The sequence below is a fragment of the Seriola dumerili genome, unplaced genomic scaffold (assembly GCF_002260705.1).
Source record: "Seriola dumerili isolate Sdu_G_001 unplaced genomic scaffold, Sdu_1.0 BDQW01000110.1, whole genome shotgun sequence".
Classification (NCBI taxonomy): domain Eukaryota; kingdom Metazoa; phylum Chordata; class Actinopteri; order Carangiformes; family Carangidae; genus Seriola; species Seriola dumerili.
The window spans coordinates 5,661,976-5,685,054 of record NW_019174365.1 but is presented as its reverse complement, the minus strand read 5'-3'; the positions used below and the strand labels follow the sequence as shown (position 1 = coordinate 5,685,054).

At 43.4% G+C, this 23,079-nt stretch overlaps 1 protein-coding gene across 4 annotated transcripts in view; it reads left to right on the top strand.

The window, feature by feature from the left end:
* runx1t1 (RUNX1 translocation partner 1) overlaps window positions 1–23,079 on the top strand; it is a 59,251-nt gene that overhangs the window by 19,673 nt on the left and 16,499 nt on the right. For all 4 annotated transcript variants that reach the window (XM_022747116.1, XM_022747114.1, XM_022747115.1 and 1 more), the window contains exons 2-3: window positions 18,867–19,004; window positions 20,940–21,181. In XM_022747116.1, the coding sequence (XP_022602837.1) occupies window positions 18,867–19,004; window positions 20,940–21,181 (380 nt within the window). The remainder of the gene's footprint in view (window positions 1–18,866; window positions 19,005–20,939; window positions 21,182–23,079) is intronic.

Sequence of the window (23,079 nt, the reverse complement as noted above, 5' to 3'; positions counted from 1 at the left end):
CCCCCCCACTCACATCGCCCTGTGCTATTAAACCTACACATATCGAGTGGCCAGAGGCTTGTCACATGGAGCTTCAGTGTGTGTGTGTGCGTGAGAGAAAGAGAGCATTTTGTGTGTGTGTCTCACTCCATCACCCCCACTATTCAAGTCCACCTCATTGACTCATCATTGAGTGGGCCCTCCAAAGCTCTATTGAGTTTATCAAGTCTTCCACAAAAAAGTCACTCCCATTCTTTCTTGTTGAAGCCAACTACCCCCCCCCCCTTACACACACACACACACACACACACGCACACACACACACACACACACACACGGAAAAACCAAAAACAGGCCCATGAATACAAATGAAGAAAAACATTGCTCTGTCTATCGAGTGAGCACCAACAGGCTCTCTTATCAATGGACCCTAATGAGGTCATTAATAAGCATTAGAGTGGATGTGGAGTCAGGCAAATACTATGGGATGTAATGGAAAATTAATGGATTTATAGGCTTTGATATGTGAAACCCCAGGGGCCACGACAGACTCAATTTCATTTGTAACCTTTATTGTGTGTTATGATATCTGTGTTTGTTATATATTTTCCCTCAGTGTCCTTCTGTTATAGAAAAACAGCAGGTAAGTGAATTTTCTAAACTATTACATCCATCTACAGACGTCTGCAGAGCCGCTGTCAGCTCTGACACTAATGAAGAAGAAGCTAATAAACATCTTCAGCATTTAGCTCGACCTGTGGAAGTTTTGGCTCCACAGTTTTAGAGACGTAAAATGGGATTACGGGTCTATTTTACCTGCCCGGCGCAGTCACAGGACTGATTAAAGGGGACGTATTCCTCCTCTTTGCTGTACATGCCCAGACCAATCTTCGAAGGATTCCCCTCTCCATCTGCTTCAAATCGCATCTTAGCCATGTTGTCAAACAGCTTAGACAGATGCTTCTGGACCTGAGTAAACACACACACACCCACACACACACACACACACACACACTCACTCACACTAACACTCATAGGGTGGCTCCGTCCCACACAAAACAGCATTGATGCTCCAATGAAATCTCCTTAGCAAAACGTTTTCTCCTCATCAGCATTGTGTGACTATTCAGTTTGTTAATGCGACTCTATGAAGACAGCCTTTTATTTGCCTGTTTTGAATTTAAGCACATATATTAACCCATATACTGAGAATGACTCTTTAATAGTCTGAATAGGAGGTGGGGGGTGGGGGGGGGGGTAAGGAGGCAGGAAAGGAGACGAGGGGAGGGAGGACTATGCTTGGGATTCAGCAAGCTTACTTAAAGCCACAGTGTTGTAGGTTCTTGACAAGTTGAGTTGTTTAATACTTGCATAAAGTAAGCCCATGATGCCCATTCACAGACACACTCACACACAGAGAGCGTAATTTAACACAGCACGACTCATATCCCCTACAATTGTAAATGTGGTATTTGCAATGCGAGAGCCTCAAATGTATTTGTCCCTTTTTAACAAAAGTGTCCAAATGGCAGGGAATGCCATTATAACAAACAGGTGAAATTATAGGTATTACAAAACGTAGACCAATGCAAACAATCATCACTATTTGGCTCTGGAGTTTTGCAAAGCTTTTGTTGCTGTCAGTTGGATTATGTGTTTTGGCAAGCCTCTCACTAAAGTATTTGTTTGCTTGCCTACGTCTGTTGCTGTTATTACATGTTTTTGTTGCGGATGAGATGGTGAAAGTGGGACTGATTCCAGGCAATCTGGGAGGAGAGAGGAGCGAGAACAAATGACTTGAAAAGAGGCTTCAGCATGCTGCAGCACTGCGCTTCCACACATGTGAGATGATTTCATTGGTGCTATGAGCCAATAAATCCTTATCAGGCAAAAAAACAACAAAAAAACAACATACTAAACACTATACTGACTGAGCACGTAGCCTGTCTGGCATGGGCTGGCAGCGGTGAGCATGGCGGGAAGTTCCTGGCACTAGGGTTGAAAATAATCAATAGCAGATCTTTGATTACAATAACTGGAAGGTGGGATATGAAGTTTATGAAGAACTAAATCCGTTGTATCAATGTCTTATTATGACAGGAAATACGAGCTTAAAGAGGAAGACTACGTGGATGTGAATGTGAGTCATTTTAGGGGCCGCAAGTCTCAGGGGAGCTTGTAGAGCCATTGCTGTTATTTATCACACACACACACACACACACACACACACGTACACACACACATTCTCCCTCTCATCTGTCTCCATCTCATCTCTCTTGCTGTCTTATTATATGTCTTTATCCCTTTCTCTCTCTCCTCCATTACTGGCATTTTAAGCAGCTCACTAGGGAACATGAAGCTTGTTGGCTCGCAATAATGTTAAGATGCTTTTGTCTTTCATCTTCACTGTTGTGGACACACACACACACACACTGACACAGAAAAGGGAGGTAAATGCAGTTAAAAGGAGGATCTGGGGAATTTCGGTGCCATTTTTTTTTCTTTTTTTTTCTTCTACCCTTCTGAACCGGAGACGTGGTGCATGAGATTGTATGAATGTGTGTTGCCTGTGTGTGTGTGTGTGTGTGTGTGTGTGTGTGTGTGTGTGTGTGTGTGTGTGTGTGTGTGTGTGTGTGTGTGCGTGCGTGCGTGCGTGCGCGTGCGTGTGGGTGGGTGTGGGTGGGTGGGTGGGTGGGTGTGCGTGTGTGCAGATGCCTGCAAGCTGACAGGGAGTGAAAGCCCAGACATATGTTAATCAGATGTTGTGATGATGGCAGAGCAGAAGGAGAAAGCGAGAGAGAGATGGAGAGTGAGAGAGAGAGCACTGGAGGGAGGAATGAGGGGTGAAAAGAAGCGCAGAGCTTTTAAAAGACAGAGTGAGAGTGGAGAGAGAAAAAGGGAGCCGTGCTGGAGGAAGAGGAGAGGTATGTGGAGAGAAGAAATGAGGAAGAGAACAGAGAAAATGACAGGAAATGGTGCAGTGATTCATTTTCTAACTGCAAAAAAACCACTGCTGAGAATCGATCCAATCCATTAGTTTACCTGAACGGATCTACACTATAAGTTTGAGGCCACTGAACAAGAAAGATAAATGTTTCCTGTTGGTACTGGACACATTAGCTATAATGTGTGAGTTTTTAATTTCTTTTTTTTTCATATTTTAGTACAACCTTGCTGCACTGTTTCACCCTGGTAGTAACATCTGATATCTGCCTGAAGTATCATATAAATGAACCTAGTGTGGAGCTAATTGAAAATCTACATTGTTATTTCTTCTAATTATTTTACATTATTTTGCATATATTTTCCGTACTGGAACACAAACTGATTGGAAAAATTGGAATTCTTTTCAGCATCTCGATATAGAGCTGTAGCCTGTAGCATGTAGCATATGAAGCTAGTACAAAGGTTTGTAAATTTGTGGCTCAAGAAACAGATAAGACAAAAAGAAAGAGAAATAGTGAGAAATGATTAGAAAGAGGGGGACACTAAGAGGGAGAGGAGAGGAGAGATGTGGGGCATTTCTACTCAAGAGAGTTCAGAGGGGGCCAGAGGAACAGCAGACGGCTGCTCCAAATGGATTTTCCTTGTTTGTAATGAGGCTACTTCTTCTGCCGCTGCCAGAGCATGTGGTGTTTTGAGGGAGAGGTTGGATGGAGGGAAGGACAGAGAGGCGAGCAGAGATGGAGGAGGATGAGCGGTGAAGATGGGTGGAAGTCATAAAAAAGGAGAGCAGAGAGGGCAGGGCGGAGGGAGCGCCGGGAGGACGTATAGGCGACTGAAAGAGAAAGGAGCTGAGGAGAATAAGAACAATAGTGGAGTGGAATAGTGTTCAAACATGCGTCTCTCTGGCCGTGTTATGCGGTCGCTGGCGGGAAGAAGGGACGAGGGAAGGATAGATGGTGGCAGAAACAATCAGTTATTGCAGGTAGTGGTGGCCAGTGAGGAGGAAAGAAATAAATGGAGCGAGGAACAGGAGGAGAGGGGGAGATTTGTGATTGAAAATATTACAGCTGTTGCATTGTAGAGGAAAGTAATAGCTTGGTGCTATTCCAAGACCGGAGCTGTTAAACTGTGACATAGGAATAAAAATATTAAGATAAATGGAACACCATCTGGAAAAGTATATTGATTTTTATTGATACTGTGTTCAGCAAATGAGCTAATTGCTTAAATCGTATGTGAACATACTCCTACAGAGCACAGGCAACAAGAGCAGCAAAAAAAAAAGAAAAAAGAAGGAGATTTGATTCGTGTAGACTACTTGTGTCTTTCCTTGGCCATCATTTCCAAACAGTGGTTCAGAGGGTTTGAATGAGAAACATATGAGAGAGAGCTTCACCCAAGGCGAAAGTCTGGTGAAGACAGTGACCTGTTTTAGCTTTTCTTTGATGTGAATTCCACGGTTCTGAACTCATATTACCTCCCCACTTCTCTTCTCCTCCTCCTTTTTATTTTCTCCTCTCCTCTCCTCTCCTCTCCTCTCCCCTCCTCTCTTTTGTTCTCATTTTCACTCACTCTGCTCTAAAGAAGAACACTGTGTAATATGACTTCTCACTAACTTATATCCGTTCCTTCTGTTTCCCCATTATTCATCTTTCTCTTGGTCTTATGTGATGTATTCAGGGTAATCTGACCTTGGTTTTTATACATGTGCATTCCCAAGCCTATATTCATTGCATACACGTGTTTCAGTATGAGTAACCCACTTAAGGACACTTCTTGTGGTCCCTCATCTCATCTGTACATCTGATGGGGAGTGGCAAAAAGAGGGGAGGAGGCTTTAAAGAAAGCCTCTGTGGGATTCCGCCTGTCTGTTTCAATTCCAGGTAATGTGAAAAAGATCCGTCAAGTCATGGCACATCTTAATGATAAAAAAAAAAACACGTAAAGTATCGATACACAGGTGGTCATGATATAACGCAGCGATCTGTGACTTGGAAATTCATCCAATAAGATGAGACATGAGGAGAGAATGCGAGGAAGCGAGGAGAGGGACTGAGAGTTTATGAAAGCAAAAACAAGGGCAGAGAAGGAAGCAGAGGGAGAAGTCAGAGGCAGCTCACAGATGGTGAGCTGTCAGTGGCCGGCTGTGCATGTGTGTGTGTGCTATTACGCGTGTGTGTGTGCAGTGTTCATACCATGCATATTTGTGCACGCCGCATGTATGTGGAGTGCATGTCTGCCCTCGCTTTTTTGTGTGTATCTGTGTGCGTGTGTATCCATGTGCGTGTGTGTGTGTGTATATGTGTGTATGTGTGTGTGTGTGTGCCCTCTGAGCTGAGGAGAGGTACAGTACGTGCGCAGAGCTGTTCTTCCCAGATGGCACTGGCAAACAGACACTGCAAGGCTGGCAGAGTTGGCACGGCTACGCAGTGCACAGTTGGCACTGCCAGCCACCATGCTCTCCCCTATGTACTGGGGCGAGGGTACCTGCTGCCAGCCGCCTAAGCTCATTGACTGAGTAGCAGGCTGTCTACCAACTGACTTATTCAGTTGGTAAAGTTTCTCTGTCTTTTGTTTGATCCACAGAGCGCGTCCTTTCACCCTGAATGAGCATCAAGCCTCCTGATTGTTCAGAATCAGCACTTCATAAGCTGCAGCTTATGAAAAGACACGGAGTCAAGGCATGAAGCAGCATCATACTGCCTTCACAAGAATTCACACCTTGAGCGTTTTAAACGGTCGCAACTGTACAGTCACAGCTGCATTGTAATTACGTTCTGTTGATTCTATTGTTCCAGCAAGAGCTTTCATGTCTTAATTTCATTGTCAAATCATTAAACAGTGATGTGTCTTAACACACTGCTATGATCATGCTGATCTATAGGCCTCCACTGGCAGGTTGCCAGCACTGGAGGCTTTCCAGCTGAACGCCTTGATGTTTTCTCTCTGTGTGCTGAGAAAACAAGCGGATACGCACAAGGTTGAATAGCTACCCAGGATAAAGGACCATATTAGTAAGTGTTTGTGTGTGTATTTGTGTGTGGCAGATGCACAGGAATGCATATGTCTGTCTGTGTGTGGGCTTCGGTGTTGTGGGAGTGGTGGTGACGATGTATGCGTGTATGCGTGTATGTGTGTATGCGTGTGTGTGTGTGGGTGGGTGGGGAGTGTGGACTTTATACTTCCCATGTCTTAAACAGGAAGTGTAAACTAAGCACAGATGTGTGTGTGTGTGTGTGTGTGTGTGTGTGTGTGTGTGTGTGTGTGTGTGTGTGTGTGTGTGTGTGTGCGCGCATGCGCGTGTGTAACTGCAATCCTCCGCTGTGGGTATACTGTGTGTGTGTGTGTGTGTGTGTGTGTGTGTGTGTGTGTGCGGGTGTGCCCTCTGAGGAAGCAGCTGTGCAAGCGGCAGCGTGTGGCAGGTCGGGAACACTTAAGCAGAACCAAGACACTGTTTGTGCGCGTGTGTGTCTCTGTTCTGGAGCATATGTGTGTGTGTGTGTGTGTGTCTCTGTGTTCTTGCATGTTTGTGTGTATTCAGGAAGGGGGGGGGTTATTTTGGCCACCCATCTGCACTAGGCTATTTCGCTACTGTTTCTGCAGGCACACACAGTCACACACATACACACACACACACACACTCAGAGCGCTGTGCCAGGCAAGCTGTTCACTAGCTGGCGCTGGCAACGCTCCAGAGAGAGTGGTGGCATCCATCTGTAGCACTGGAGAGCGGTTAGGCTGTGTGTCTGAGTCCGTGTGTGCGTGCGTGGGTGTGCTTGTGTGTATGCCGCAGAAAAACAAAACAATGGGATTGTCGCAATGATGCTATATGTAGTATCGGTGGTGGGTGTGGGGACAGAGTTCAGAGTTGTGCTGGTTAAAAAGCTGCAGTTGTTTGATGGAGAGTGGGAAGTGGACGTGGGAAGGTCAGTGATCTGAAGCACTTCCTGCAGAAACAAAGACGGCAACATGTGTCCCACAGTGCAGAGTTAACTTTCATCAAGTCTGAGCAAAGTTTTTTTACTGTTGCGGCCACTCAGGGCTCAAAACAAAGTGATGCTGCCCACGCAGTTGAGAGTAATGACGGCACTGTTACTGATATTTTGTAGCCACATTTATTAATACATTTTGAATGAAATTAATTTTAGTTAATTATGTGTATGTATTAAATATTAAATATACAGCATGTATTATATTGTAAATTCAAGGCTCATCAATCTCTGCTTTTTCCAGTTTCCCCTGAAAGACACCAGAAATTTTTTTAATTATAATTTGTTTTGTTTCCAGCTGGAAAAAGACGCTGCTCATTGCCACTTATAGTTTTTGACTGAAAGTACTGGACACCTTCAGCCTATATTATTTGTGTTTTCATCAGAGGGGTCGCAAGTTTTGTAATATTTAAGACTAATACAGAAATATTCCTGCGTTTTTAGGAAATAAAATCCCTAAAATAATGTATTTATATACCTCTTATAGCCTATTGAATGCAATGCATAGAATCCAGACAGCAAGTCCATGGTGGCCTCATCTCTGTCACTGATGTTTCAGAGGTCAGTGTGTGTCAAAGCTTTGTTGTGAACTGGTATTCTTGCGCGTGTTGAGAATGATGCTCTCTTCACTTCACGTGTGTGTCAGTGGACTCAGATGGCTGTGAGCTGACAGGGAGGTGAGCCAGTGAAAGGTGAAACAATGAGAGCAAAGAGGCCAGGAGAGAGTGTGTAATGCTTACATGAAAGGAGACAAAGACACATTGCTGACCCTGAATGGTCATGGTGGTACTGCTTTTTGTGCGTGCGTGTGTGTGTGTTTGTGTGTGCATGTGTGTGTGTGTTTGTGTGTGAGAGAGAGAGAGAGCAGAGGCCATCCCTCTGCCGTCTGCGTCTCTAGCCATACTCTACTTTCAGCCACTCAGAGCCATTAGCAAACCATGGTCACCATATCACACACAAACACACAGGTACACACAGACACACACACACACACACACAGACGCTATGTAAGCCTGGAAATGCCCTGATGCGAGGTCACACCAGCCACCACTCTCAGGCTCCCTGCTCACCAGATGTGACTAAGACCCTGTTTTTAAACATCTTCTCCTGTAGGGGAAAGGAAGGAGGGGTGGAGGAGAGGGAACGTAAAAAGAAAAGAGAGTAGCGGTTTTCAGAGGAGGGGCAGAGAGGGGTAAAGGGTTTTTTTTTTTTTTTTCAGTGTTGCAAATCTGGTTCTACTTAGCAGAGCCCTGGAACACATTTCATAAATTGCAGACATATTTTTTCGGAGCGGTTTTGGGGAAGATAGTTAACCGGCAGTAATTTCCAACACATGGCAGCCGTCATGTGATATTTTGAAAACACCAGGCAGACGAGTTGTTCCCTCCCCCACCGTCCCCCCCAGGAACCCTCCCTCCCTTACTGTTAGCCTCTGCCCTCTTTTTTTTTTATGCTCGTCCTCTGCCTCTCGTGTTTGATTTCCCCATCTGTCTCTCGCAGGCGTTTGTTATCTCTCGTTTTCAGTCCTTCTCTTCAGCGTCCTCGCCTCCCTTCTCCTTACCTCTCCCGTTTTTCTTGAACTCAACACATGCCTTTCATCCTTTCATCCCCGGCTGTCTGTTTTTCTACCCATCACACCCGATAACTGCACCCTCACTCATCACTCCATCTTTCCACCAGTCCTCCATCCTTCCACTCCCCCTGTGCCTCTCTCCACATAGTAAAAGATAACTGACATGTAAAACACAAAGGCCTTTACTGTCTGTTGAAAATTGATTTTGCTCCCGAAGACAGGGATATGATTCCTTTTAGCATGGACGCGCAGATACACACAGATCTAGAAATTGGCTGCAGAGATGCTTCCATCTAGCTTAAGGGGGCACAACAAGCAAAAAGATACAAATTGCCACTTGGGCGTGTGTGTGTGTGTGTGTGTGTGTGTGTGTGTGTGTGTGTGTGTGTGTGTGTGTGCGCGCGCGCATCAGTGAGTTTGTGTTTAGAGATTGAGTGGATGCATCGGTGATTTTAAATTGCACTTGTGCTACAAGGGTCAAGCAGCTCACAGAGGATTTTGTGTATGTGTGTGTTCTTTTCCCTGCGTTTATAGACCTAAAATACAATGAGATTCCCACGGTGAGGTCATTGTTGTTGGTGTTGTTGTCGTTGTTGTTGTGTACTACGCAGAGTGTTATCTTGCATATGCTGCAACAATATTATTCCATATATGTACATTATAACAGAGGGAAGAAAGGTAACCTGCTGGCTGTGCATGGAGCTTAGCAAAATAAAGCCATGTGTCGTCGGCATTAGGGTGTGTGTAGAGTGTTTTGTGTGATTCGTCCTCTGCTGGCATCGAGTCTTGCCTGGGAAAACACCCAGATCCATTTGGGTTCACTTGGCCCTGTGTCAGCATGGCATCAGAAGTGAACCAAACTGTATACAGAAAGCAATTTTCAATAGGCTGGCATCCATCAAATAGGCAAACAGAGCTCACCAAGGCTTACATCTGATTTATATCACTCTATTTTCCCCCCAGAAAGTAACATTTATATCATAATTGTGCCGTCATGTTGTTAATGGCAATGATAAACCAGCTTTGTATAAATAAACAACACTTTCAATAGAGTTTTATAAATATGTTGAGCCCCGCACGACCCTGCTGTGGAAAAATCGTTATAAGTTTCAGTTTCAAATATTCCTATAATAACGGCAAATTCTTCCTCGTGTCATCTCGCTCCGTCACACTGTACATATCCTCATGTTTTCTTTACCTTTACCTGTCCCTGACCTTCCTCTTTACCCCGCTTCACTCGTTTTCTGTATTTCTTTTCCACCACCCACTCCCATTGCCTGTCTTTTCTTTTACAAGACCCTGTAGGTTAATTTTGCCTGGCAACAAGATGTGGCAGGAATCGGTTCGATTTGAGAGGACATGTAACGGGCACTGTGAATCATTTTTATTGTTCCTTAACACTTGCTTCCTCTCCCTCTCTCTGCAACAGAGACCTTATTTCAACAGATGGGTAAAACAGACATTACTATAAATCTATTTTTGGAAAAAGAGTGAAAGACTTCTAATGTTATACATCACATATGTTTTATTGTCCAGTATGTGTGTGTGTGTGTGTGTGTGCTTGTGTGTGTGTGTTTGTGTGTGTGTGTTTGTGTGTGTGTGTTTGTGTGTGTGTGTTTGTGTGTGTGTGTTTGTGTGTGTGTGTTTGTGTGTGTGTGTTTGTGTGTGTGTGTTTGTGTGTGGGTGTTTGTGTGTAGTCTAAGGTGTTCTGCAGGATTAGTTTATGTATTTTTGTGTTTGTGTGCATATGTGCGGGCGTGTGCGTGTTAATGTTTGTGCAGTGGAACAGATGGTGTTCAGACCTTTGTGTGCGACTGAGAAATCTCCTTATGTCTTTGCTGGCTTGACAAAGTGTAAACACACGATGTTACACTGAGAGAAAAATACAGATATGGTGAGAGATGCAAAGGACTGTCAACACTGATTAGAGGCAGATCTGTTTGCTCCTGTACTGTGGTTGTACCATCACTTTTACTATTATACTCAGTCATTAGGGTGAGATAGCACCATCATCTAAGGTAAAGGTGGACTTAAAACTCACAACTTTAGTATTATGATGAAGAGAAAACTCTTATTCTGGACTCGGCAGTTTCTCACATACTCTTTTGTGCTGTTTTATTATACTATCCGTTATGATGAAGCAGAGTTTCATCTGAAATAGGACAGATATGAAGGACTTCATGTCCTTTTTTTCTCATGATACAAATATTCCATCACAAGCTAACACGGCGACCTTTAACCCCAACATTCCTCCAGTATTAACTGGTCTCAGGGAGACACTCCCACCTATCTATCGAGCCATTTTTCAGATAACCAAATTCCCACATGTCTACAATATAACTGGAGAAGAAAAACTGTAATGATATTCAGATTATTTGACCACATTAAACCCTTAAAGTGCTTTACCAGATGGTCAGTCAGGAAAACATTAGGTGGTACCAGTCCACTAATCCACACTATCAATTATTAATCACAAAAAAATTGTCTGTTATTAAAGACTTCCTTGTTTTTCCATCCATGTTGATTTAATACACTGTTAGTATGCCAGGAGCATCGAACATCAAAATACACAGGAGGAAAGACAGTGAGTTGAGATTTAACTAGAGCAGAACCCATGTTTAACCCATCAGTAACATGTAAAGTAATGATATTTGGATTAAATGCATAAAGAATAATTGGTGAACACCGTCCTCATTACTGGCCAGGAGCCAGTTACACTGTGGCCAAAGTCTTTGCCTCATTTACTGTAATTTGGCTGGAAAAGGAGGTGAAGCAGCAGCCACCAGTGAAAAGGAGCCTTCAGGAGGCATGTGTGTTCACCAATGAGTCTTCACAGAGGAGAAAGAGAGGAGAGAGGGAATGGGAAAGAAGGGTGGGACCGACATTGAGAAAATGAGAGAGAGAGAGAGAGAGAGAGAAGGAAAACGAGGAGGAAGAGTGAGAAAGAGGAAGAGAAATGGAAAGACAGAAAACAGAGAGAAGTCCAAGGGGACGCACTGACGGTGGTGGTACTGCTCTCCTCTGCATCCTGCTTCTGCTGGGGAGGGAAATAAATTAGATGATGGAAATCAGATCTATTTGTGCGTATGAGAGAGAGAGAAAAAAAGAGAGAGAGTTGTGTTGTGTTGTTTGCTTGTAGCGTACACATGCATCCTTGCAGTTGTGTGTATGTCCTTTTGTGTTTGTGGGTTTGCGGTAGGGCGTTGCATCCATACATCTTCTTGACAAGTGGGTGGAGTTTGAAGGGACATGCTCTGCATATTGCTCCATCTGGCTGCCGATGAATCTATGTGTGTGTGTGTGTGTGTGTGTGTGTGTGTGTGTGTGTGTGTGTGTGTGTGTGTGTGTGTCTGTGCGCATGCTGTGCCTGGTCTAGAGGAGGGGAAGATGGAAAGAGAAGAGGGCTTACTATACTTGCATACCGATAGATTCCTCTTGTCTCACTGTGTACGCCGTCTGAATCTCAATTGTCCTCACCTGTCCCTCAGCTGTGTTCTTTAACACATCCGTCCTCTCATTCCCTCCATTTTTAGCTCTCTCCTGTGTCCGTCCCCTGCTCCCTCTCTCCACATCTGTACCCAACACACAGAGCAATCAACCACAAGCCACTATCACACCATCTCTGTATCGCTTCATCTATTCCATTACCTATCTGTCCCGCTCCCTCTCTTCACACATTATTGTGTCTATGTGTGTATATATGTGTGTGTGTGTGTGTGTGTGTGTGTGTGTGTGTGTGTGTGTGTGTGTGGGTATAACACACCCGGAGGCACCATTTTGCGCAGACATTGGTATGTTGTGGACATTACTGCTCAATTCACAGGCTTCCTGCAGCTTCAGTGCCTCACGGTTTTCACCTCAACACCTACAAATCAGTGTGTGCGCTGAAGGTATTATGCATGTCTAGATTATGTATTTGCCTGTGTGTGTGTGTGTGTGTGTGCAGGGCACTAGTGGGTCACCCTATATGCATTTTTCCATTTAACTCCATAATGATGATATCTTATGTCTGACTAATACAATCTTGTGCTCACACAGGCGCCAGCGCAACGCAAATTGTTTATGTCACAGCCGCCAACTCTCGAAAATTCACCCAGCGTGATTGAAATCCATTGTCGTTTTGAAGAATGGGATTTGCCTGTGTGAAGTACTCTCGAGTGGCATATTACTGCCACTGTTATCACATCATTTTCTGGGTCTCCAACTGTACGATCACAGCGCACACACACAGTCGTGCAAACACATACATACACACAGAGGCAATTCTGGCTTATGAAGTGTGTAATGGAGATTGTTTGACTCTATCTCCTGATGACAGACTTTAAAGTCATTGTAGCTATGAATAATCTACAATAGCAAGGTTGGGCAATGTTGTCCTCATTTCGCAAGGTGATTTGAATGCGAAATGACCTCCCAGCTTTGTGCGTGATGATGAAATGGTTTTGATATAAAATTGTATTTTTGCCTTGAGTTGTGGGTTAGCAAAGTCCTTTCTGTAACATATTGAACTGCTTCTCAGGGACCGCGCTCCTTCTAGATATCGTTCATTGCAACAACCTTGTTCTAGGCGAGTGATGTAACTTGCATGTAACCTTAGAAAAGGCGTGTATCACAAGTCAGCGGGGGGATAAAATCTCCTTTCTTTGAGCTTGGCTGAAATAGGGTACAAGCGAAAGGGAGAGAAAGGCAAGAAGGAAAGAAAGCGAGATTTTGCAAACATTGAGTATCACGGACGATGCAAACGGGTGATGTAAGTGTGAAGACATCCGTGTGAGTGGCAGGTAGTTGTCCAGGGTTTTGCCTCATTTCTAGGATTGCTCTATGAGTCAGAGTTATAGATTATAATACGATTACTGAAGTTACAAACAAGAGAAATTCAACTTTGTTATTTTAACAGAGAGCCTCGGAGAGCTCTGTTATTAGAGATGTTCAAATTCTTATGCCTAAAATATGGTGGTTTACACCAACTGTTTCCAACCTGGAGTGACTCAGTGGATCGAATGATACATTTTTTATTAATGTTGTTTTATTCTTGTGGAATATGCAAATTGTGATAGAGAGTTGGGAGCAGGCACTGTTTGCCAAAAATGGTCAGAACCACTGATTTATACCAAAAGATTTCTCACCACACTGGATGATAACAGTACTTTGCTATTGGTGTAATCCTGACTTTATATAGACAAAGCAAATTCAACCTTATCCCTCATGGGAGCTCATAATTCAGTCAGATATCAGTGTAATTATCATTGACACATACAATGTGATAGCTGGATAACAATGTGGCAGATAGACTTAATGAAGTACCACTACGGCCCTGGTATTCTCATGGGTTTGAGTCTCATTCGGGACTCCTGTGTTACAAATATTTGCACTAAGAGCTCCTTCCTGATGCTTTATATAAAAACATGCACCAAGTGGCTGTTGTGAGACATTAATAGCTGTCATCCATACACATGATCATCAATAGGTTTGGCACCTCTGCCTGCACGGAGCGCACAAGTGAATCAGCACACATTTGGGAGGCTCTTCTCCTCCTTTATAGCTAATAGCCGCCTCTTCAACAACCATCCTCATCCTCTTCAATCCATTAGTTCCTGGACAACTGCACTTCTGAGAAGTCGCAAAGTGAGTTAGACAAAGTCAAAGCACTCATCACCCTTTTTCCATTAAAGCTCTGCACATCAATACCTGTCCAGTCCTGGAATACCATCCATCGCTGGCCACAGATCTGCTTTGACTACAATATGCAACTGATGGGGCAGTAACAGGGCTAATAAATGGACAATAGATGTGCATTAAGTTCAGCCATCAGGTTTTAACAGACGTATTAGACTGGAGGAGACGCCCGGCTTTGTTTTCAAGGTTGTTTAAGAATGCTTGTTCTTTTTGAATTGCATTATGCATGAAGTCGCTGGCAATTGCTCAGCCCTGCTCTATTGCTGTAATCAAATGGAGGCTTGTCTGACTGTTGTCTGTACATATATTTTTTTATTTTAACATATACATGTTGTTTGCTCATGAAAATGGAGAGTACACAGTCATGAGTGTTTTCAGTAATGTGCTTCACTTGTAAGATGTATTTTTATTTTTCCCAAAGACTGGGTAAATTACCTTGTGGAGGGAGTATTGCTATTGATTCAAGTGGCATAGTAATTGCTGAGTGAATGGTTGGGTGCAGGCCTTGTTGGTTAGTATGAAGCCATTGATTTTATTCCGCTTATATGCTTTGCAGTGCTCTCAATCAAATCAGAGACAGAGAAGATGCTGTTTATAAATCACAAAAGTGTGCGTGGGTTTGTGTGTATATGAGAGAGAGTGAGAGGGAGAATATGTTATTACCGGGATGCATGTGTATGGGTTTGCCTTGTGCATGGATTTCACACTAATTCATTCTTTATCCTTCATCTTCTTCACCTGAGGGACTGCAGATGAGTTTCAAATGCTTTCAGGGTTTATGTTTCTCTCATCTCTACCCGACGACTGCCATCCAATGATACCACTGACCCAGGTGTTAATCCCCAATTACAAGCCTGTAACCAAACTCATCTTTCCATGCTGCCACAGGGCCTTTGGTGCCATGCAGGAGTTCAGGTGGATCTTCAGTCCAGACTTTTTTAGGGTTTTTTTTTCTCCCTTTATGTGTTTCACTTTGTGCTTCAAATTGACTTTTTAAAGTTTTTATCAATTTTTTTTTTTTTAATGTTCCTTTTAAATGAATAAAACTCCAAGGAATGTTCCATCCGTCTCTTTAAACACCCCACTTTGTTGTAAATTGGAAAAAAAAAGAAAAAGAATAATATTGTATTATTTGTACCCTAGGGATTCCAAATTGCATCTTGGTGATGTGAGTCATTTACTTTATCTGTTTCCCTGTCTAGTCTCAAAGATTAATGTAATTATAAGATGATTTGGATCCTAATTTAATATCCTACTATCTAACAATAGATCTTGTGAACTGGGCCAAAAATTACCACACAATTAGAAAAGGCAATATACAGACCTTTGGAAAGCATGAGCTCAAAGATCCATTGAAAGAGGATAAGTACAACCATGTGTGATATGGTGACTTCTCTGTATTTAACTTGGGCTCGTTAAGTATATACATGTAAAGTCTTTGTGTTTGACTAGAGAATGATGAATTACCTTGGGTCCTGTCACCCGGCCGTCTTTTTTAATGACCTTGTATTTTCAAAGATCATATTTTAGGCAGGCATACAGGATATGATAGCTGGCAGCCAGAGGTAAGACTATATGTTTCCACTAGCTATTCTGCTGTATCCCGATTTAATAAAATAAATAGTCGGACACTTTTTTCTGTGGTGAAATTAGAGTAGTAAACCTTTCTCAGTCTGGCCAGGTTGGGAGGATGGAGAGTGAGTGAGTGAGTGAGTGAGTGAGTGAGTGAGTGAGTGAGTGAGTGAGTGAGTGAGTGTGTCTGTGTGTGTGTGTGTGTGTGTGTGTGTGTGTGTGTGTGTGTGGAAAGACGCAGACAGTTACCAAATGTGCAGCAGAGTGGGTAGACAGTTAAAGGTTTGGGCAGTCACTCTGTTCTCCCTGTCCTTCCTTCATATTGACTCGTCTTTCACCTCCATTCCTGTATTTTCTGCTTTCCTAATCACTCGGCTTTTTTCCACTAATCTCTACTCTGTATCCATTCATGCTGCTCCCCTGCAATTTATCCCTTTTCCCTTCACGTCATTCCAAGCCTCCATTTCTAAGCTAAAGCTTAGTGTGAGTCAGTGATACACTTACATTAATAAATTCATTTTAACAGTAGAATCCAATAACCTTTGAATAACCCAACCCGAACCGAACCTTCAAATTTAAGAGATTCAACCCAAACTGGATCTGTCCATCTAACCAAAAGCTTTAGGGTCTGCTGTGTTCTGGTTCTCAGGGCTGGACTAAATCTCCCAGTTCATCTTAAAAGTCCCCGACTCAATGCCAGTGTGCTGGGAGCGGGATATTTCCCATCTTCCCATTGACTTTATCAGTCGACCCCTCCTAGGCCGGCACCAGAGAGTGCAATGTTTGAGTCCTAAGAGGGAGGAGTGTGACCTCTGTCTGGGGAGGGATGTGATTGGTCTTTCCCTTTGTTTTCTCTCCTCTGACAGTTTTTGACTATATTGCCAGGGATCTGTTTGCCTTAAGGATCTGTGGAAGCCCCTGGGGGCTCATAAAATTCACAATTTTTAAACATTTAATAAGTGAATATCCTGATAGAAGCATATTGCTGCATGTATAGGTCAGTGTCCCAGCGAAGAGCTCTAAGAACGGCAGTGTCAGTGAGTTCAAATCATTTTAGTTTGGCTGGACATAAGGAACAGTGCAGCATCTCTAAGCAACTGTAGATGATTCAGACTCTTGTTTCTTGAAAAACTCTTCAAAGAACTGAATCCTTATTTTCTTATATCACAGTGCTTCATGTTAAACCTTTAAAGCTTAGAGAAACTAATCATTACATGATGTTATTCGTGTGTATTTACATCTTGTACGTGTCTTGTGGCAAACCCGATCATTTCATTCACTTCCATCATATTCCTCCTGCTTATTTCTCAAAAGGTCAACAAGTGACAGAGACCAAACTGACCTAAACGTTCAGTCTGGAAATGGAGCTATGGAGCGCGCTCTGTTTAGAATTTCAGTGACATCTCCATCTTTCACTCGCCTGGATGCTAAAGCCGAGCTAGCGTGACTAAAGTACTTAGTCACAGTGCACCTCGGCAGCAGCCAGGCAGAGTGCTACTGAGGCTCAGGCCTAGCTAACAGGCTTAGGCTACCCTGTCTCTCTCACATCAGTATTTCTCTTTCATTTTGCCTAAACTCAACACTATGGATCCAAACTGTAGGCACAGAGGAGCACTAACATTTAAGAAGTCTGTAGTGTGTATACTTTACACGCTTGACTACACAAACATGGAGTGTAACAATGCAAACAAAAATAGTTACATGTAAAATATAGGATTATGTAACCGCATGTGTATTCATCATGCAAAAATCACACACACGCTAAAAAACACACGCAAGGGTCTTTGGTGTCCCTGCAATGAGAAGAATGTGTGACAGGGACCACCCTGTTTCTGGAACACGCACCCTGACCACCCTGATTACAGTGTGTGTGTGTGTGTGTGTGTGTGTGTGTGTGTGTGTGTGTGTGTGCATGAGTGTGTGCCTTTACTGTGCTTGTGTATGTCTTTGACTCAAGGTACATGCAATCGCTCAATGATTATAGCTATACGTTTCCATTGTCACACATAGTACTTTTGTTTCTCTTGCAGCTCCTCCCTTCCCTCCTTCTCCTCTCTCCTTTATCTTTTCGCCCTCCACCCTCCTTCCTCTCTCTTCCTCTTCTTTTTTTTTTTTTTTTTTTTTTATAATTTCCCCTCCACAATGTGCCACAGAGACAGTTGATAACAGTCTGTTGACTCTGTGGTAGGCTTGTTACTGCTGTTGGTGAGAGAAGTTGCGTATCTTATCCTGCACAATATGGGCTCAGCCCCTCGCGCCAGTGCAAGACTCTGATAATGTCTTGCTGCTGTTCTCATACAATCGATAAGGTCAGTTTATCTGCTGAGCACAAAGCAACTGACTTAGGTGAAAATGGGCATGTAATCAAAGAAAATGTTTTGTTTTTGATGAGTGTTTTATCTTTGAAATAGCTTATAAGTAGTGTGAGAATGATGTGGCTGGTTTTTCTGCTAATTTTCAAGTGTGTGGTCATTTCTGTCACAAGTATCATAGAATATCAAAGGTGAACTACAAGTCGGTTTGTGTCTGTTTTTGAACTGAAATCAGTTCATTGACAAGTTGGTTGTCTGCCGTGTCCCCGTCCCGAACAGATGTGAGTATAGCATCCAGAGATACGAGCATTTGGGCAGTGTGTGTGTGCGTGTGTGTATAATGAGCACTGCGGTCGTTAGCAGGGGAGGGGAGGGGTGTTGTGTCACCGTTCTGTACAACGGGCATGCAGGATGGCACAGATGGTGGTGGAATGAGACCCGTTCTCACTGCAGATTTACGTTCCTCTCCCCGGCGTCTGTCTGTGTGTCTGTCTCTCTCCTTTCTCTCTCGCTCTCCCATTTCTCATCTGACAGTCAGAGCATATGCACCAGTGTCATTGTGGCAAGACACGCAAACGTATGAGGTGGTGAGCCATCTATTTCCAGATCTAGTCTGTCTGGTGCACCTCACAGGAGATTTGTTATCAAATGAAATCCTGCCACTGTTTATGTGCAGGCGATGATACGGTTCTTTCTAGGCACACAGATGTGGAATGTATTGCCCTACGAACTGTTGTTTATTTCCTGTGTTAAGATATCAGCTTATTGTGTTTGGTATGTTATTGTAATCTTTTCCTCGTCTTCTCTGTCTTCCTTCAGATCGCACTGGGAAGCGCTCCACCATGCCCGACTCACCTGCGGATGTCAAGACACAGTCCAGGTTGACCCCCCCTACCATGCCGCCCCCACCCAGCACACAGGGAGCACCACGCAACAGCTCCTACACCCCCACAACTTGTGAGTAAAGCTAGATTAATAAAACTGTGCACGTCACCTCGGATCCTCAGTTGTGTTGTTAGACTTTTGACATGTCAACAGTTGTGTTGGTCTCCAAGTTTCTACAGTAATGTTATCCTAGTGTGAAACACACATCTAACAAAACCATTTTCCGAATTGTTGCATCCCTACATGAAATACAGTGATGATGCTCAAGTGGGAAACCGCGGGACCACTGTACACTGGTCTACAGAAGTATAATTAACACACACAAGGAAAATGAACACATCCACACAGACTAAGACAGAGCAGATACACACGTTCCAATCCTGTCTCCCAGAAATTACATTTAAACTGCAACAGCAAATATGTTTTATGTTTTCGGATCATATTTGGCAAGTGGCAAATACCTTGATACTGGACGTATCAGTAAAACGTTTGTAGTATAAAACCCAGTTGTAGTGATCACAGCATTATTAAACTTTTTACCGGCTGTGTGTAGGCACTCACAGGTTTTGGTTTGGTTTAATACAGAAAAAGTTCTGGTGAGACAGTCATGCACTTTTATCCACCTGCCGTCCACCCCAACCACCTGCTGGTGACTCCGCCGCCCTTAATAAATGTGCGGATTCATTCTTTTTTTTTTTTAAATTACGTTGCCTCTGAGTGTAATCCAGCCAGCGCTTATGTTTCCCACAGAAGGTGTGTGCTGTTTAGTTGTACAGAAACATAAACCGTAGAAGACAGGGTTGTGAGCTCAGACATGCAAAGATGTGTGGTGATTCGCAAAGGAAAATAACCAAAAAAAAAAAAAAAAAAAACATCAACATCACAAGACCGTCTTAACAGTCATTCCCAACAAGTTCATTAACGCCCACGCTTACAAACCGTTGGATCTTTGCCATGACGTGCACATAGCCTGTGACGAGCAAATTACACCCTAGTATTCACTTAGAAGTACATACTTAACCACTTGCATTTAGAGCACTAGAATCAAAGGCCCCTGTGGTTCAAAATGCTCAGAGCACTCAAGTCTGCATTAGCAGTGCTGCTTCTCTGCAACAGAGGCATTATTTTGTTCTCTTTCAATCACCCTTTCTTAGTCTCCAGTATCTACTTTTTCCCTCTCTCTCTCTTTGTATCTGTCTGTCTCTCCCAAACGCTCACACTCCACAATTAACGTCGGGGCTTCCGTGCGATGAGGGAGGAAAGGCCCAGCTCTCTCATTACGCATGCCGAAGGTTTTAACAAAGCAGTGTGCTTTGATTTCCACCCGACGTAATTGTTACCAGATGCAGTTTGAGTATCTCGTCTCTCTCCTCTCTTTACAGTGGCGGCTTTGGACGGCAGCCAGAGGGGGAGTGAGTGGATCGCTAGTCAAAACCTAATCTCATTAGAGAGAAAGCTTTATGCCGCCTTGTATCTCTTTGTACACCAACTCCCCAATAGGCACACACACACACACACACACACACACACACACACACACACACACACACGTACATACAGCTCGCGTGCTCTGGCAGGACGGGGGGTCATACTGTCCCGGCTTGTTTAGACTGCAGGGAAGGAGAGAAAGGGAGGAGGAGGTGGAGAGAGGCAACATGTCTCCAAATGCTGAAATATGTTTTTTATGAGTGGATGCCGCAAAAGGATCAAACAAGCCGCACTGATTGGAAACAAATGTTGAGGATTGTGAATGTTTTCAGGGGAATGTAAATCATTTCAAATCAGTGGTTAGGTCGCCATGAAGCTGACCTATGTTATTCCCTTTGTTGGTGTTTGTTAAAGAGTCAGCGCAGACAGGGTTTCAGGTTATTTTTCACTGAAACAAGAACACAGTGTTACTTGGGACAACAGTGTGTTTCCTTGGAAATGATTTTACCAAAAATATAATCATTCTCATTTTACCCTTCTTTCTTTTAATACTGTTATTTATGTCTTTGTCTCACGCAGTAACCAATGGCAGTAGCCACTCTCCTACGGCGCTCAATGGCGCTCCATCTCCTCCAAACGGCTACAGCAACGGCCCTAGCTCCTCCTCCTCATCGTCACTGGCCAACCAGCAGCTGCCGCCGGCCTGTGGCGCCCGGCAGCTCAGCAAGCTGAAGCGCTTCCTCACAACTCTACAGCAGTTTGGCAACGACATCTCACCTGAAATCGGCGAGCGGGTCCGCACATTAGTGCTGGGACTAGTGGTGAGTGGCTACTGTGTGTGTGTGTGTGTGTGTGTGTGTGTGTGTGTGTGTGTGTGTGTGTGTGTGTGTGTGTGTGTGTGTGTGTGTGTGTGTGTGAGCTGAAGTTTAAAGGGCTCACAGAGTGAAAGCTGACACCAGGTCTTACGTTTGCAGGATTAAGTGAATCAATTAGCAGCTAGTTGAGAAAAATTCTTTGCTTTTGTTTAGCGTGCCTGAAGTACCAGATGGAAGGAGTTTACTGAGCCATTAAAGTTTAAATAGTGGCAGGTTAGTTGTCAGTCACAGAGATGAAGACTTAAATAATTTTGAAATACTTATCGCTGATTAGGAAAACCGCCAGGGGTATTTTTGAAAGGCTTTTTTTTTATTTTCTTATGTCAGAAACCTCACCATCTGGTCCTTCAGGCATAAGTGTAAAATAAACACTTGGAGAGATTTGTAAATCTTTGCCTTCTGGATTGACATCCATCAGTGCTTTCTTCAGTGTAACACAATGCCTGGCAAAACACTGCAAGGACTAGAACAAAGAATGACATCAAACCATCAGACTACCATTTTTATTCACCTGATCCCCCCCAGGATTTAACCGCATTACATTCATTTAAATTGAAATACAACACGCAATGGCTTGGAAAACCGGAGGCACAGAGCAATGAGGATTAGGCTTCTTATTTTAACATCCAACTAATGGTATCACTCAGGTTGTGCAGGTGCCTGATAACCTAACGTGACCCAGCCAGTTGCAATATTAAGAGCTTGTTTATTTATTTAGCATATAAATAGTTGGAAATGCAATAAAATGCTGATTGTGTCATTAAGAGGATACACAAATTAAAGCACTGCTGATGATCACATCTACACCAAATTAAGATCCTGTGAATAAAGTAAATAAAAACAGAGTGTGACATTTAAAATCGCAATTAAAATTTGTCTGACTTCACCAATAATGTAATGCAAAAACAACAATAACAACTGGCCCTATGAAAATGTTCAGATAGAGCATGTGCAGAGATTTCAGCTGACGTGGTGTTATCAAGGCTATATCACCAAGAGCATGTGGTATAAAATACAAATCTACAAGATTTACCACGCGCCCGTGTGATCTGAGAGAAAATTTGAGCATAACGAACAGGGGAATACAGAAATAGTGATTGAATGTTGTGCAGAAAGGAGGAGAAGGAGGAGGCGGAGGAGATGGAGGGAGGAATTTTTTAATTAGCCACAGAGAGCATAGCCTCCTTTTGGCTTCACTATGTTTATTTTTCTCACCGTCTGCATATGCGCATGCCTCTCCTGTGTCCTTTTGGCTTGCATACCCCCCCCCCCCCCCCCAACAATATCTCTCTCTCTCCAACTCTCCCTCTGTTGCTCACTGTCTCTCTCGCTCTCTCTCTCTCTCTCGCTCTGTGTCCCTCCCCCTGCCTTATTGAAAAGAGTGACACTGTTAATTAGCTAGTTGTGTGCTGGAGAGAGGGAGACTCAGGAGGTTTCACTAGCTGTCAAGAACAGCCCCTACGCAATCTGGGCGAACAGATGTAAGGCTGAATGTAACAAAATTCAGGTCTGGGAAATAAGGCTGAGAGTGTGGGGAGGAAAAATAATATCTGCAGCTTTTTTTTTTTTTTTTTTCGTCTTTTTTTATGTTCTCCGACTCGCTTGACTTTTTTTTTTTTTCTTTGTTTGTATTTTTGCTTGTTATATAGCAGATTCCTCTCCCATGTGCATGCTCACCTCTCTCTCCCTCCTTTTCACTCTTTCCCTGCATCCTGGGAAAATTAAAAATAGTGTCACTGCTGTCTTGTCAGCCATTAATGTGAGTTACAGGCAACCACAGAAGAAAAGATATCGAGACTAGACTTTGTTTAGGTGTGAAACTGAAATACATAACCCACTTTTGA